Raw genomic sequence first — 17,500 nt, 5'->3', positions numbered from 1 at the left:
GGAGAGAGAGAGGACCAGACCAGAGCTACCCTGTTGAGGCCTGTTGCGTCGGCAACATGGTGCGCCACATGCCCTGTTAATGGCGGCTAACGGAGAGCAGGACGCTCTTCGTCGTGTCGTTCAAGCCACGATACGTCGGACAAAGTCGCTGACTCGTCACGACGGTATGGACAGAACGCCGAGTCAGCGTGTGCTAACCCTCTGATGAAGCTAATGTCAACTCTTGAGTCGTGCAAAATAGATGAGAAATTAAAAATATTGATGCTAAAATTACATTTCTACGTCATGCTAGGTTACAACACTCGAATATTTGTGAGCTACATGCTAACATTGCATTTCAACATTACTCTTAGTTAGCAACACTAGCATAACAATGTGAGCTACATGCTAACATTGCATTTCAACATTACTCTTAGTTAGCAACACTAGCATAACAATGTGAGCTACATGCTAACATTCCATTTCAGCATTACTTTTAGTTAGCAACACTAGCATAACAATGTGAGCTACATGCTAACATTACATTTCAACATTACTCTTAGTTAGCAACACTAGCATAACAATGTGGGCTACATGCTAACATTACATTTCAACATTACTCTTAGTTAGCAACACTAGCATAACAATGTGAGCTACATGCTAACATTACATTTCAGAAATTACTCTTAGTTAGCAACACTAGCATAACAATGTGAGCTACATGCTAAAATAAAATTTTAACGTGATGCTAGGTTACAACACTCAAATATTTGTGACCTACATGCTTACATTACATTCGAACATTAATCTTAGTTAGCAACACTAGCATAACAATGTGGGCTACATGCTAACATTACATTTTAACATTACTCTTAGTTAGCAACACTAGCATAACAATGTGAGCTACATGCTAACATTACATACGAACATTACTCTTAGTTAGCCACACTAGCATAACAATGTGAGCTACATGCTAACATTCCATTTCAGCATTACTTTTAGTTAGCAACACTAGCATAACAATGTGAGCTACATGCTAACATTCCATTTCAGCATTACTTTTAGTTAGCAACACTAGCATAACAATGTGAGCTACATGCTAAAATTACATTTCAACATTACTCTTAGTTAGCAACACTAGCATAACAATTTGAGCTAAATGCTAACTTTACATTTCAACATTACTCTTAGTTAGCAACACTAGCATAACAATGTGAGCTACATGCTAACATTCCATTTCAGCATTACTTTTAGTTAGCGACACTAGCATAACAATGTGAGCTACATGCTAACATTCCATTTCAACATTACTCTTAGTTAGCAACACTAGCATAACAATGTGAGCTACATGCTAACATTACATTTCAACATTACTCTTAGTTAGCAACACTAGCATAACAATGTGAGCTACATGCTAACATTCCATTTCAGCATTACTTTTAGTTAGCAACACTAGCATAACAATGTGAGCTACATGCTAACATTACATTTCAACATTACTCTTAGTTAGCAACACTAGCATAACAATGTGAGCTGCATGCTACCATTACATTTCAGCATTACTCTTAGTTAGCAACACTAGCATAACAATGTGAGCTACATGCTACCATTACATTTCAACATTACTCTTAGTTAGCAACACTAGCATAACAATGTGAGCGACATGCTAACATTACATTTCAACATTACTCTTAGTTAGCAACACTAGCATAACAATGTGAGCTACATGCTAACATTACATTTCAACATTACTCTTAGTAAGCAACACTAGCATAACAATGTGAGCTACATGCTAACTTTACATTTCAACATTACTCTTAGTTAGCCACACTAGCATAACAATGTGAGCTACATGCTAACATTACATACGAACATTACTCTTAGTTAGCCACACTAGCATAACAATGTGAGCTACATGCTAAAATTACATTTCAACATTACTCTTAGTTAGCAACACTAGCATAACAATGTGAGCTACATGCCAACATTCCATTTCAACATTACTCTTAGTTAGCAACACTAGCATAACAATGTGAGCTACATGCTAAAATTACATTTCAACATTACTCTTAGTTAGCAACACTAGCATAACAATGTGAGCTACATGCTAACATTGCATTTCAACATTACTCTTAGTTAGCAACACTAGCATAACAATGTGAGCTACATGCTAACATTGCATTTCAACATTACTCTTAGTTAGCAACACTAGCATAACAATGTGAGCTACATGCTAACATTACATTTCAACATTACTCTTAGTTAGCAACACTAGCATAACAATGTGAGCTACATGCTAACATTACATTTTAACATTACTCTTAGTTAGCAACACTAGCATAACAATGTGAGCTAAATGCTAACTTTACATTTCAACATTACTCTTAGCTAGCAACACTAGCATAACAATGTGAGCTACATGCTAACATTACATTTCAACATTACTTTTAGTTAGCAACACTAGCATAACAATGTGAGCTACATGCTAACATTCCATTTCAGCATTACTTTTAGTTAGCAACACTAGCATAACAATGTGAGCTACATGCTAACATTCCATTTCAACATTACTCTTAGTTAGCAACACTAGCATAACAATGTGAGCTACATGCTAACATTACATACGAACATTACTCTTAGTTAGCCACACTAGCATAACAATGTGAGCTACATGCTAAAATTACATTTCAACATTACTCTTAGTTAGCAACACTAGCATAACAATGTGAGCTAAATGCTAACTTTACATTTCAACATTACTCTTAGTTAGCAACACTAGCATAACAATGTGAGCTACATGCTAAAATTACATTTCAACATTACTTTTAGTTAGCAACACTAGCATAACAATGTGAGCTACATGCTAACATTACATACGAACATTACTCTTAGTTAGCCACACTAGCATAACAATGTGAGCTACATGCTAAAATTACATTTCAACATTACTCTTAGTTAGCAACACTAGCATAACAATGTGAGCTACATGCTAACATTACATTTCAACATTACTTTTAGTTAGCAACACTAGCATAACAATGTGAGCTACATGCTAACATTCCATTACAGCATTACTTTTAGTTAGCAACACTAGCATAACAATGTGAGCTACATGCTAGCATTCCATTTCAACATTACTCTTAGTTAGCAACACTAGCATAACAATGTGAGCTACATGCTACCATTACATTTCAACATTACTCTTAGTTAGCAACACTAGCATAACAATGTGAGCTACATGCTAACATTACATACGAACATTACTCTTAGTTAGCCACACTAGCATAACAATGTGAGCTACATGCTAACATTACATTTCAACATTACTCTTAGTTAGCAACACTAGCATAACAATGTGAGCTACATGCTAACATTACATTTTAACATTACTCTTAGTTAGCAACACTAGCATAACAATGTGAGCTAAATGCTAACTTTACATTTCAACATTACTCTTAGTTAGCAACACTAGCATAACAATGTGAGCTACATGCTAACATTGCATTTCAACATTACTCTTAGTTAGCAACACTAGCAAAACAATGTGAGCTACATGCTAACATTACATTTTAACATTACTCTTAGTTAGCAACACTAGCATAACAATGTGAGCTACATGCTAACATTACATTTCAACATTACTCTTAGTTAGCAACACTAGCATAACAATGTGAGCTAAATGCTAACTTTACATTTCAACATTACTCTTAGTTAGCAACACTAGCATAACAATGTGAGCTACATGCTAACATTACATTTCAACATTACTCTTAGTTAGCAACACTAGCATAACAATGTGAGCTACATGCTAACATTACATTTCAACATTACTCTTAGTTAGCAACACTAGCATAACAATGTGAGCTACATGCTAACATTCCATTTCAACATTACTCTTAGTTAGCAACACTAGCATAACAATGTGAGCTACATGCTAAAATAAAATTTTAACGTGATGCTAGGTTACAACACTCGAACATTTGTGAGCTACATGCTAACATTACACTCGAACATTACTCTTAGTTAGCAACACTAGCTTAACAATATGAGCTACATGCTAAAATAAAATTTTAACGTGATGCTAGGTTACAACACTCGAACATTTGTGACCTACAGGCTAACATTACATTTTACCGTTACTTCTTGTTAGCAACACTAGCATAACCATGTGAGCTACATGCTAAAATTACATTTTAACGTCATGCTAGGTTACAACACTTAAATATTTGTGAGCTACATGTTAACATTACATTCGAACATTACTCTTAGTTAACAACACTAGCATAACAATGTGAACTACATGCTAAAATAAAATTTTAACGTGATGCTAGGTTACAACACTCGAACATTTGTGACCTACAGGCTAACATTACATTTTACCGTTACTTCTTGTTAGCAACACTAGCATAACCATGTGAGCTACATGCTAAAATTACATTTTAACATCATGCTAGGTTACAACACTTAAATATTTGTGAGCTACATGCTAACATTACATTCGAACATTACTCTTAGTTAGCAACACTAGCATAACAATGTGAGCTACATGCTAAAATTAAATTTTAACGTCATGCTAGGTTACAACACTCGAATATTTGTGACCTGCAGGCTAACATTATATTTTAACATTTCTCTTGGTTAGCAACACTAGCATAACAATGTGAGCTACATGCTAACATTGCATTTCAACGCCATAGTAGGTTAGTGACACTAGAATAGCTATGTGAGCTACATGCTAATATTACATTTTGATATCATGCTAGGTTAGCAACACTAGCATATATGAGAGCTACATGCTAACATACAATTTTAACATCAATCTAGGTTGGCAACACTTGAATAGCTATACAAGGTACATGCTAAAATTATATTTTAAAATCATTATAGGTTAACAGCGATATCACAGCTATGTGAGCTACATGCTAACATTGCTTTTTAATGCATGTTAAGTTATTGACACTTGAATAACTACAGTATGTGATCAACATGCTAATATTACATTTTAACATCATTCTAGTTTAGCAACACTAGCATATATGTGAGCTAGATGCTAACATACAATTGTAACATCATTCTAGGATGGCAACACTTTAATAGCTATACAAGGTACATGCTAACATACAATTTTAACACCTTTCTAGGTTAGCAACACTAGCATATATGTGAGTTACATGCTAACATATAATTTTAACACCATTCTAGGTTAGCAACACTAGCATATATGTGAGATAGATGCTAACATACAATTTTAACATCATTCTAGGATGGCAACACTTGAATAGCTATACAAGGTACATGCTAAGTGTATGTTTTAACATCATGCTAGGTTAGCAGCGATAGCACAGCTATGTGAGCAACATGCTAACATTGCATTTTAACGTCATGCTAGGTTAGTGACACTAGAATAGCTACACAAACTGGATGCTAAAATTGCATTTTAACGTCATGCTAGGTTACAACACTCGAGCATAGCTATGTGAGCTACATGCTAACATTGCATTTTAACGCCATGCAAGGTTAGTGACACTAGAATAGCTACAGTTTGTGATCCACATGCTAATATTAGATTTTGACATCATGCTAGGTTAGCAACACTAGCATATATGTGATCCACATGCAAACATAATATTTTAACAGCATTCTAGGTTAGCAACACTAGCATATATGTGAGCCACATGCTATCATACAATTTTAACATAATTCCAGGTTAGCAACACCAGCATATATGTGAGCTACATGCTAACATACAATTTTAACATCATTCCAGGTTAGCAACACTAGCATATATGTGAGCTACATGCTAACATACAATTTTAACATCATTCCAGGTTAGCAACACTAGCATATATGTGAGCTACATGCTAACATACAATTTTAACACCATTCCAGGTTAGCAACACCAGCACATATGTGAGCTACATGCTAACATACAATTTTAACATCATTCCAGGTTAGCAACACTAGCATATATGTGAGCCACATGCTAACATACAATTTTAACATCATTCCAGGTTAGCAACACTAGCATATATGTGAGCCACATGCTAACATACAATTTTAACATCATTCCAGGTTAGCAACACCAGCATATATGTGAGCTACATGCTAACATACAATTTTAACATAATTCCAGGTTAGCAACACTAGCATATATGTGAGCCACATGCTAACATACAATTTTAACACCATTCCAGGTTAGCAACACCAGCATATATGTGAGCTACATGCTAACATACAATTTTAACATCATTCCAGGTTAGCAACACTAGCATATATGTGAGCTACATGCTAACATACAATTTTAACATCATTCCAGGTTAGCAACACTAGCATATATGTGAGCCACATGCTAACATACAATTTTAACATAATTCCAGGTTAGCAACACCAGCATGTATGTGAGCTACATGCTAACATACAATTTTAACACCATTCTAGTTTGGCAACACTAGCATATATGTGAGCCACATGCTAACATACAATTTTAACATCATTCCAGGTTAGCAACATTAGCATATATGTGAGCTACATGCTAACATACAATTTTAACATCATTCCAGGTTAGCAACACTAGCATATATGTGAGCTACATGCTAACATACAATTTTAACATCATTCCAAGTTAGCGACATTAGCATATATGTGAGCCACATGCTAACATACAATTTTAACATCATTCCAGGTTAGCAACACTAGCATATATGTGAGCCACATGCTAACATACAATTTTAACATAATTCCAGGTTAGCAACACCAGCATGTATGTGAGCCACATGCTAACATACAATTTTAACATAATTCCAGGTTAGCAACACCAGCGTATATGTGAGCTACATGCTAACATACAATTTTAACATCATTCCAGGTTAGCAACACTAGCATATATGTGAGCTACATGCTAACATACAATTTTAACATCATTCCAGGTTAGCAACACTAGCATATATGTGAGCCACATGCTAACATACCATTTTAACATAATTCCAGGTTAGCAACACCAGCATGTATGTGAGCTACATGCTAACATACAATTTTAACACCATTCTAGTTTGGCAACACTAGCATATATGTGAGCCACATGCTAACATACAATTTTAACATCATTCCAGGTTAGCAACATTAGCATATATGTGAGCTACATGCTAACATACAATTTTAACATCATTCCAGGTTAGCAACATTAGCATGTATGTGAGCCACATGCTAACATACAATTTTAACATCATTCCAGGTTAGCAACATTAGCATGTATGTGAGCCACATGCTAACATACAATTTTAACATCATTCCAGGTTAGCAACACTAGCATATATGTGAGCTGCATGCTAACATACAATTTTAACATCATTCCAGGTTAGCAACATTAGCATATATGTGAGCTACATGCTAACATACAATTTTAACATCATTCCAGGTTAGCAACATTAGCATGTATGTGAGCCACATGCTAACATACAATTTTAACATCATTCCAGGTTAGCAACATTAGCATGTATGTGAGCCACATGCTAACATAAAATTTTAACATCATTCCAGGTTAGCAACACTAGCATATATGTGAGCTGCATGCTAACATACAATTTTAACATCATTCTAGTTTGGCAACACTTGAATAGCTATACAAGGTATATGCTAGATTTATATTTTAACATCATGCTAGGTAACATCATGCTATTTGTCACAGCTGCATTTTAAGATGTGTAGCGAAGCCCTCTCAAGTGGTGGTTGTGGTAGGCTTAGGTTTATTAAATATTAATTAGCTTTTAATGAGTATAGCATTGCAGTATGTCATATATACTTTTATATATATATATATATATATATATATATATATATATATATATATATATATATATATATATATATATATATATATATATATATATATATATATAAATACATATATATATATATATATATATATATATAAGTTTTGAAACGGATAAAAACATAATCCTGGTCAAGTTTCATTCAATTAGCCCTTAAACTTGTATAAGCTGTGTAGCGAAGCCTTTTGTTTTCCCACCATACACCCACCATGAAGTGGTGGGTGTATACACATATGGCAGAGTTATGAGAAGAAAGTACGGTACTGTGGCTTACCGGCGCGAGCCTGATCCAGTCCTCCGAGTGGCGGGGGCGGGGGCGGACATGGTGCCAGGCGGCGGCCCGTCGATGTTCTGCCGTCTCGTCTTCAGCTGAGAGCCTGCGTGGAAATAACGTGACTTAGCGTGGAAATAACATGACTTAGCGTGGGGTTGACTTTTGCTGACTGCAATCTGCTGAACTGCTCGGTCGGCACTTTTTTTTTTTGCTGTCCTCAACCCCCGAGCCGCCAACCACTTGACATTGGCGCTGACACCACACGGGAGATGTCCTGGCTGGTCCACTTTTTGTCCCTTTTTTGGGGGGTCGCGGGGGGTGCTGGAGCCTATCTCAGTTGCATTCGGGCGGAAGGCGGGGTACACCCTGGACAAGTCGACTTAATCCCTTCATACAGACAGAAACTGAAACTGGCTAAACCTGTTATGAAGACCATTAAGTGTTACACCGCTGAGGCTGTGGAGGAGCTGCGCGCATGTTTGGAGACGACAGACTGGGAGGCAATTGGCGCGGCCACGGACAATCTGGACGAGTATACGGACACTGTGACCTCATACATTCAGTTCAATGAGGCGCGAGTCATTCCAACGCGCACCAGGGCTTGTTATAACAACGACAAGCCCTGGTTCACACCCAAGCTCCGACAGCTGTGGAAGAAGAAGGAGGCTGCGTGGAGGAGCGGGTACCGGAGTACCTACGGAGAAGCGAAGTACCACTTCAACAGGGAAGTGGAGAAAGCTAAATCTGTGTACTCTAACCGTCTACGGGAACAGTTCAGCTCCAGTGATTCTGCGGCCGTGTGGAGAGGGCTAAGGCATACTTGCCAACCCTCACGATTTTTCCGGGAGACTCCCGAATTTCAGTGCCCCTTCCAACAATCTCCCGGGGCAACCTTCTGCCGATTTTCACCCGGACCACAATATTGAGGGCGGGCCGTGATGGCACTGCCCTTAGCGTCCTCTACAACCTGTCGTCACGTCCGCTTTTTCACCATACAAATAGCGTGCCGGCCCAGTCACATGTTGTATACGGCTTCTGCAGACACACGTAAGTGACTGCAAGGCATACTTGATCAACAACCATACAGGTCAGACTGAGGGTGGCCGTATAAACAACTTTAACACTGTTACAAATATGCGCCACACTGTGAACCCACACCAAACAAGAATGACAAACACATTTCGGGAGAACATCCGCACCGTAACACAACATAAACGCAACAGAACAAATACCCATAATCCCGTGCAGCCCTAACTACAATATACACCCCCGCTACCACCTAACCCCAACCTCCCCAACCCCGCCCACCTCAATCCCGCCTCACACACCTCGACCCCCCCTCCCCCCATCTCCCGAATTCGGAGGTCTCAAGGTTGGCAAGTATGGGCTAAGGCTCCCTTACGAACTATAAGCCCAAAGCCCCCCAGGCCCTGAATGACCGGACTCTTGCTCAGGGCCTCAACATACATTACTGTCGTCATGAACGGCCTTCAGCTCATCAAAGCTCTGCTCCCCCCCACCATCACCCTCCCCACCAATGCCAGCACTTCATTCAAGGACTTAAGTGACTCAAAGGACTCCAAGGACATGAAAAGACTCCAAGAACATCACAGGACTTCAAAGGCCCTCTCCATCCAAGAGGAGGATGTACGCCGGCAGTTCTTAAAGCTGAACACGCGGAAGGCCCCCGGGCCGGATAGTGTCTCCCCCTCCACCCTCAGACACTGCGCGGATCAGCTGGCTCCTGTCTTCACTGACATTTTTAACACCTCTCTGGAGCTATGCCGCGTACCGTCCTGCTTCAAGACCTCCACCATTGTCCCTGTCCCCAAGAAACCACGGATCACAAGATTTAATGACTACAGGTCGGTGGCGCTGACGTCCGTGGTCATGAAGTCCTTTGAGCGCTTGGTCCTGCCCCACCTCAAGGACATCACCGCCCCCCTCCTGGACCCAATGCAGTTCACCTACAGAGCCAACAGTTCTGTGGATGATGCAGTGAACCTGGCCCTCCACTTCATCCTGGAGCATCTGGACTCCCCAGGACCCTACGCCAGGATCCTGTTTGTGGACTTCAGCTCTGCCTTCAACACCATCCTCCCCGGACTGCTACGAGACAAGCTCTACCAGCTCAGCGTGCCCGACTCCCTCTGCAGTTGGATCAATGACTTCCTGACAGACCGAAGACAGCACGTGCGGCTGGGGAAGATTGTCTCGGACAGTCGAACCACAAACACTGGTACTCCTCAGGGCTGTGTACTCTCCCCCTGGCTCTTCCCCCTGTATACAAACTGCTGCACCTCCAGTCACCAGTCCGTAAAGCTACTGAAGTTTGCGGACGACACTACCCTCATCGGGCTCATCTCGGATGCCGATGAGTCCGCCTACAGGAGAGAGGTGGACCGGCTGGTGTCCTGGTGCAGCCTCAATAACCTGGAGCTGAACGCCCAGAAAACAGTGGAGATGATCATGGACTTCAGGAAAGTCAAAGCCCCACCATCCCCCCTCACCCCGATTGACTCTCCCACCCCCGTCTTGATTGTGGACTCCTTCTGTTTCTTGGGCACCACCATCACCCAGGACCTCAAGTGGGAGCCGACCATCAGCTCCTTCATCAAGAAGGCCCAGCAGAGGATGTACTCCCTGCGGTAGCTGAGGAAACTTAAGGTGCCGACTGAGATGCTGGTGCAGTTTTACTCAGCCATCATCGAGTCCATCCTCACCTCCTCCATCACAGTGTGGTTCCCCGGCGCCACAGTCCAGGATAAGAATAGACTGCGGCGCATCGTACGTGCTGCTGAGAAGGTGATTGGCTGCAAGCTCCCATCCCTCCAGGACCTGTTCTCCTCCAGGACCAGGAGGCGTGTGGGTCGGCTCACAGCTGACTCTTCTCACCCTGGTCACAAACTATTCTCCCCTCTCCCCTCAGTGAGAAAATTGTAAGGAATTTAGGGATTTCACCATCTACGGTCCGTAATATCATCAAAAGGTTCAGAGAACCTGGAGAAATCACTGCACGTAAACGGCAATGCCCGTGACCTTCGATCCCTCAGGGGGTACTGCATCAAAAAGCGACATCAGTGTGTAAAGGATATCACCACATGGGCTCAGGAACACTTCAGAAAACCACTGTCAGTAACTACAGTTTGTCGCTACATCTGTAAGTGCAAGTTAAAACTCTACTATGCAAAGCGACAGCCTTTTATCAACAACACCCAGAAACCCCGTCGGCTTCGCTGGGCCCGAGCTCATCCAAGATGGACTGATGCAAAGTGGAAAAGTGCTATGTGGTCTGACGAGTCCACATTTCAAATTGTTTTTGGAAACTGTGGACTGTGGAAGAGGAAAAGAACCATCCGGGTTGTTCTAGGCGCAAAGTGTAAAAGCCAGCATGTGTGATGGTATGGGGGTGTATTAGTGCCCAAGACATGGGTAACTTACACATCTATGAAGGCACCATTAATGCTGAAAGGTACATACAGGTTTTGGAGCAACATACGTTGCCATCCAAGCAACGTTATCATGGACGCCCCTGCTTATTTCAGCAAGACAATGCCAAGCCACATATTACAACAGCCGGGCCAACATCCACTTTCCAGCTCACTTCCAGGGACGCTTGCCGTCTGATGGGCGGGACAAAGCCGAACATTTATCCAATGACGGTCTAGATTGGCTGCAGTGGGGGGGAAAAAAACACGCTATGCTCCCCTATTGAAGTCAATGGACGCTCAGCTTCAACATTGTTTAATGGATGGTGACTATACCACAATGGATGAAAGTCGCAAAAGTAGCTGCTTCTGTCCAAAAGTCGGAACGCATTCCAGCATGTATTTGATACTTGCCAACCCTCCCGTTTTTAGTGGGAGACTCCCGGTATTCAGCGCCTCCCGGCAGAAATGTTCTCCCGACAAACTCCCGGTATTCAGACGGAGCTGGAGGCCACGCCCCCTCCAGCTCAATGCGGACCTGAGTGGAGACAGCCTGTTCTCACGTCCGCTTTCCCACATATATTGAATATAAACAGCTTGCCTGCCCAATGACGTCATAACCGTAGAATGATCGAGGGCGAGTTCTTGGTTTCTTATGTGGGTTCATTGCTAGGCACTTTCATTAACGTCCTGCCAGCACGGTAACAACACACAACAACAGCAGTCACGTTTAGTCTACCGTAAAGCAGTTCGTCTGCCGTAAACAGCAATGTTGTGACACTCTTAAACAGGACAATACTGCCATCTACTGGATAGCCTCCAGAACACTGAAATTCAAGTATTTTTTTATTTATATGTATAATAAAATAATATATATATATATATATATATATATATATATATATATATATATATATATATATATATATATATATATATATATATATATAGCTAGAATTCACTGAAAGTCAAGTATTTCATACACACACATATATATATATATATATATATATATATATATATATATATATATATATATGAAATACTTGAGTTGGTGAATTCTAGCTTAAATATATTCCCATCTTAACCGCGCCCCCCACCCCCACCCCCACCCCCCACCTCCCGGTATCGGAGGTCTCAGGGTTGGCAAGTATGGTGTATTTAGTCAATGAAATATAAACACAAAAGTACATATTTCACCACCATTTCTTTTTACATCTTGCAGTCGTAGAGCAAACACCAGCGGTGAAAGTATAATCGTGCATTGAAGGACTTTTTTTTGACACGATCATAATTGTTACACGAAATAACACCATGCTTTTGTATTTTGCCATTTAACCTCTTAAGGCCTAAGCTGTTTGATTACATGCTTTTTTTTAAAAATTTCTCTTTGCTATTTGGGCTTATTGGACCCTAATTACAATAAAAACTAAGAATCATCTTTGTAATTAAAAAAAAATTATTTTTTTATTTCATTGCCTGAAATCAATAAATAAATGAAATGAATGAAAAAAATGATATGATGTACTTAGTCCATAAGTACACAAACGTGTACTTCATGTTTAGTGACATGCTAATTCTTATTTTTACACTTTATTTTTTCAAAATTCCATTGTATGTTATGCTCTTCTGACACCACCAGATGGCAGTATAAGTGTCCACATAAGCGGCCATAAGACCCCAATTCAGTAGTGTACACACTTTTGGAAACAAGAGCTAAAAGGTGCTGTCCACGCATGTGGCCACTAAGGCCTTTAGAGGTTTATATGCATATTTCACACTACAATCAATCAAATATAGGGTGAGGTCAAACGGTGGTGTCCAATTGATGACGCCCAGGCCATCCGGGATTTGATGGGTATTTTTATGGCCCTGTAAAACCCTGTAGAGCCAAAGGCATCATCTAAGGAGAAACTAGTTATATGCTCATAATAATAATTAGGGATGTAACAATAAAAAGTATTAATGACAGCTGCCGGCGGTTAGTTATGCCGTTTTAAATTGAAATGAGCGGGAAAAAAAACAAATTTGATAACCCCACTTTAATAAACTCACGTGCTAGCTGAAATGAAAACAAAAGACATTAACGTTGTCCCCGTTAAATGTATACAAACACATTACTGGCTGAGCAACTAAAATATTTCATTGTGCACATTGAAGCTCCGAGCTGTGCTCTCTTAGTGTCTCTCGCGGATCGATCGTTCCCGGCTCAGAGGAAAAGAGGCGGAGGTAGGTTTTTTTTATGGTGCATTCAAGGACCGCTGAACAGGGTAGGACGCCACAATGCCTGCCGTTAATGGTAATTATTAACAATGGATGTTATTTGTTACTACAATACAAACTAATATCGAAAACAATTGAAGCTTAGCCATTAAAACAGGTAACATATTAAGAGTAAAACACAATTAGTGAAGCATAAGAAGCTCGAAACATGCACAAAAGTGGATTTTCTAACAGTGTGTCTATATTTTTTAGTTATTGGGAAAAAAACCATGGATTTCAGCGTGTGTTTCAGTACTTTTTGAGCACATTCAACAATACTGCGATAATATCGACAATTGTGATACGAAATAATAATAATCTCTACTAATAATGAACATCCATCCATTCATTTTCTACCGCTTGTCCCTCTTGCGGTCGCGGGGGTTGCTGGAGCCTATCTCAGCTGCATTCGGGCGGAAGGCGGGGTACACCCTGGACAAGTCACCACCTCATCGCAGTAATAATGAACAAAAAAACGCAAAGATTTGTTTTAAAACATGCGTTTATTGAGACTATTTCCTTACAAACTACCCGACGTTCGATCAGACAGATTGAAAAGTCAACTTCTGTGATGTTGAATCTTTAAAAGGGGTCATATTATCATTTTTTTCTACATTTAAAAGACTTCCTTGTGGTCTACATAACATGTGATGGGGGTTCTTTGGTCAAAAATGTTGCATAGATGATGTTTTACAGATCATCTTCAAGCCGTCTCTTCCCGAAACTTGCCGCTTTGTGTTATTCACGTGCCTCCACTTTGACAGCATCTTCTCCCTGCCATCTTTGTTGGGAGTTTTTAGCGCTTCCATAGCGAGTCTACTGACCGATATACGTTTGAACTACACTTTGTATTAGAAATGGCAAAAGCGGAGGATGCGCGTGCATGTACGAGCCAGTCTGCCCCACAACAAGAGGATAGAGAGAAAAAAAGAAGCTTATTGATTACAAAGGCGGACTTGCAACAAAGCACTTTGGGTAACTCTCTACTAGGGTTGTACGGTATACCGGTACTAGTATAGTGTCGCGGTACTAATGAATCAAAAACGGTTTGAAAAGTACCAACATTGTGATATTGCTGGGTTTACGAGCAGAGGAGCGTTTTCGGCAGCGCACAATCACAGAGTACTTACAAGCAGACACAGTGTGTAGGCAGAAAAGGGAGAACGGACGCATTTTGGCCTAAAAAGTAAAGATAAAGGTGAAGTTATAACACTGAAACGCCCTCAGGAAGAGGTGCTTTAAAAAAATGGCTAGCTAGCTAGTTAGCGGCTAACGTCCATCCGCAGTGTTTTAGCTACTTCTAAATCACTAATCCTCGCCTCCATGGCGACGACGAAAGTGAGTTTCTTACAGGTAGCATTATCACTGGAGGACGGGGAATAGCTAAACATGCTTCACTACACACCGTAGGAGGATACAATATCTCACCGGCGTCACAATGTAAACAAATGCCATGGGTGGATCTACACCTGACATCCGCTGTAATGATACCAAGTAATGAGCGTTTCTAGTCGATACTACTATGATTACATCGATATTTTTTAGCATCACAAAATCTTCTTTCGTTTTTTTAAATGTGTATTATGTTTACAAACTCAGTAAATACGCCCCTGGACACATGAGGACTTTGAATATGACCAATGTATGATCCTGTAACGACTTGGTATCGGATCGATACCTAAATGTGTGGTATCATCCAAAACTAATGTAAAGTATCCAAACAAGAGAAGAAGAAGTGATTATTACATTTGAACAGAAGTGTAGATAGAACATGTTGAAACAGAAAATAAGCAGATATTAACAGTAAATGAACAAGTAGATTAATAATTTTTTTTTTTTACAGTTTGTCCCTCATAATGTTGACAAAATAATAGGTAGAGAAATGACACAATATGTTACTGCATACGTCAGCAGACTAATTAGGAGCCTTTGTTTGTTTACTTACTACTAAAAGACAAGTTGTCTAGTATGTTCACTATTTTATTAATTGCAATAATAAACATATTTCATGTACCCTAAGATTTGTTGTTAAAATAAAGCCAATAATGCCATTTTTTTGTGGTCCCCTTTATTTAGAAAAGTATCAAAATATTAAAATACATTTTGGTACCGAGACAACTCTACTCTCTACCATATAAGGATAATCCGCTGTTGTAACCGATGGGAAAAAATTATTTTATAAATATCTCTGGTTTGATATTCAAATTTTCGGCACTTATGAAGATCCCAAATACACAAAACCAGGCAGCAATAGGTAAGAAAAGTTGGTTTTGCATAACAGGTGCCCTTTAAGTCTTAAAAATGTGGCGATCCACTTCATCGCATTCTCATTTTTTAATGACATCCGGCTTATGTGTTCACCTCGAAACCTTTAAAAGGCGATAATATCTGCCATGCTAAAAGAATATAAACGGTAGCCATGTTGAATGTTTACCCTGCGGGCTTCTATCGGCCACGCGTGGTTGCAACTCCGCCATAGTACCAAAGACATTGGAGCTCATTTCGCCAGCAAAAGCGTGGTTGTTTTTAACAGATTTTCACGTCATGTAAGGACATGCTGTACTGTGCAAAACCGTCTGAGTAGGTAATCCTACAAGTTGGTACACTTTGACGGCCATTTCGGACCCGAAAATGGCCAGAACCACACGAAAAGACGCTTTTCTTTGTGAGGATCACAAAACATTCTTCATCTAAATGGGAATATATGAACATCCTAGCAGTCGGCATCCTAATGACAGCAGACATTGTACAGTAAGCGATGTTTTATCATGTTTGCTGGCCCTCATGAAGTCTGCGCACTGCGAAAAGTCAGTGTTCAAAAACAAGAATTTTTTTTTACAAAAATTAGGTGTATTTTACTTGAAATATGGAAAATTATCTGCCAATAGAACAAGAAAATTTGGCTTGTCAAGGCTTTCCAAAACAAGTAAAATTAGCTAACCTCAATGAACCCCAAAACACCTTAAAATAAGTATTTTCTCACTTTTCTTGATAGAAAAAAAGAGACCTTTTTTCTCAATATGTTGAAAAATATTCTTAAATTAAGTAAATGCTAGTATATATATATATATATATATATATATATATATATATATATATATATATATATATATATATATATATATATATATATATATATATATATATATATATATATATATATATATATATATATATATATATATATATATACATATATATATATATACATATACATATATATATACATATATACTAGCATTTACTTAATTTAAGAATATTTTTCAACATATTGAGAAAAAAGGTCTCTTTTTTTTCTATCAAGAAAAAAAAAAAAAAAAAAAAAAAAAAAAAAAAAAATATATATATATATATATATATATATATATATATATATATATATATATATATATATATATATATATATATATACATATATACTAGCATTTACTTAATTTAAGAATATTTTTCAACATATTGAGAAAAAAGGTCTCTTTTTTTTCTATCAAGAAAAGTGAGAAAATATTTATTTTAAGGTGTTTTGGGGTTCATTGAGGTTAGCTAATTTTACTTGTTTTGGAAAGTCTTGACAAGCCAAATTTTCTTGTTCTATTGGCAGATAATTTTCCTTATTTCAAGTAAAATACACCTAATTTTTGTATGTATATATATATATATATATATATATATATATATATATATATATATATATATATATATATATATATATATATATATATATATATATA

The 17,500-nt window shown here is 38.7% G+C and overlaps 1 protein-coding gene across 5 annotated transcripts in view; it reads right to left on the bottom strand.

Annotated features, from left to right (window-relative positions):
- Positions 1–17,500, bottom strand: part of snphb (syntaphilin b) — a 46,183-nt gene that overhangs the window by 27,154 nt on the left and 1,529 nt on the right. For all 5 annotated transcript variants that reach the window (XM_062052581.1, XM_062052580.1, XM_062052582.1 and 2 more), the window contains exon 2: positions 8,083–8,185. In XM_062052581.1, the coding sequence (XP_061908565.1) occupies positions 8,083–8,132 (50 nt within the window). In that variant the 5' untranslated portion in view covers positions 8,133–8,185. The remainder of the gene's footprint in view (positions 1–8,082; positions 8,186–17,500) is intronic.

Source organism: Entelurus aequoreus, linkage group LG07 (assembly GCF_033978785.1).
Source record: "Entelurus aequoreus isolate RoL-2023_Sb linkage group LG07, RoL_Eaeq_v1.1, whole genome shotgun sequence".
NCBI classification, from domain to species: Eukaryota; Metazoa; Chordata; class Actinopteri; order Syngnathiformes; family Syngnathidae; genus Entelurus; species Entelurus aequoreus.
Note: the sequence above shows the minus strand (reverse complement) of the source record. Positions and strands in the feature narration are given on the sequence as shown.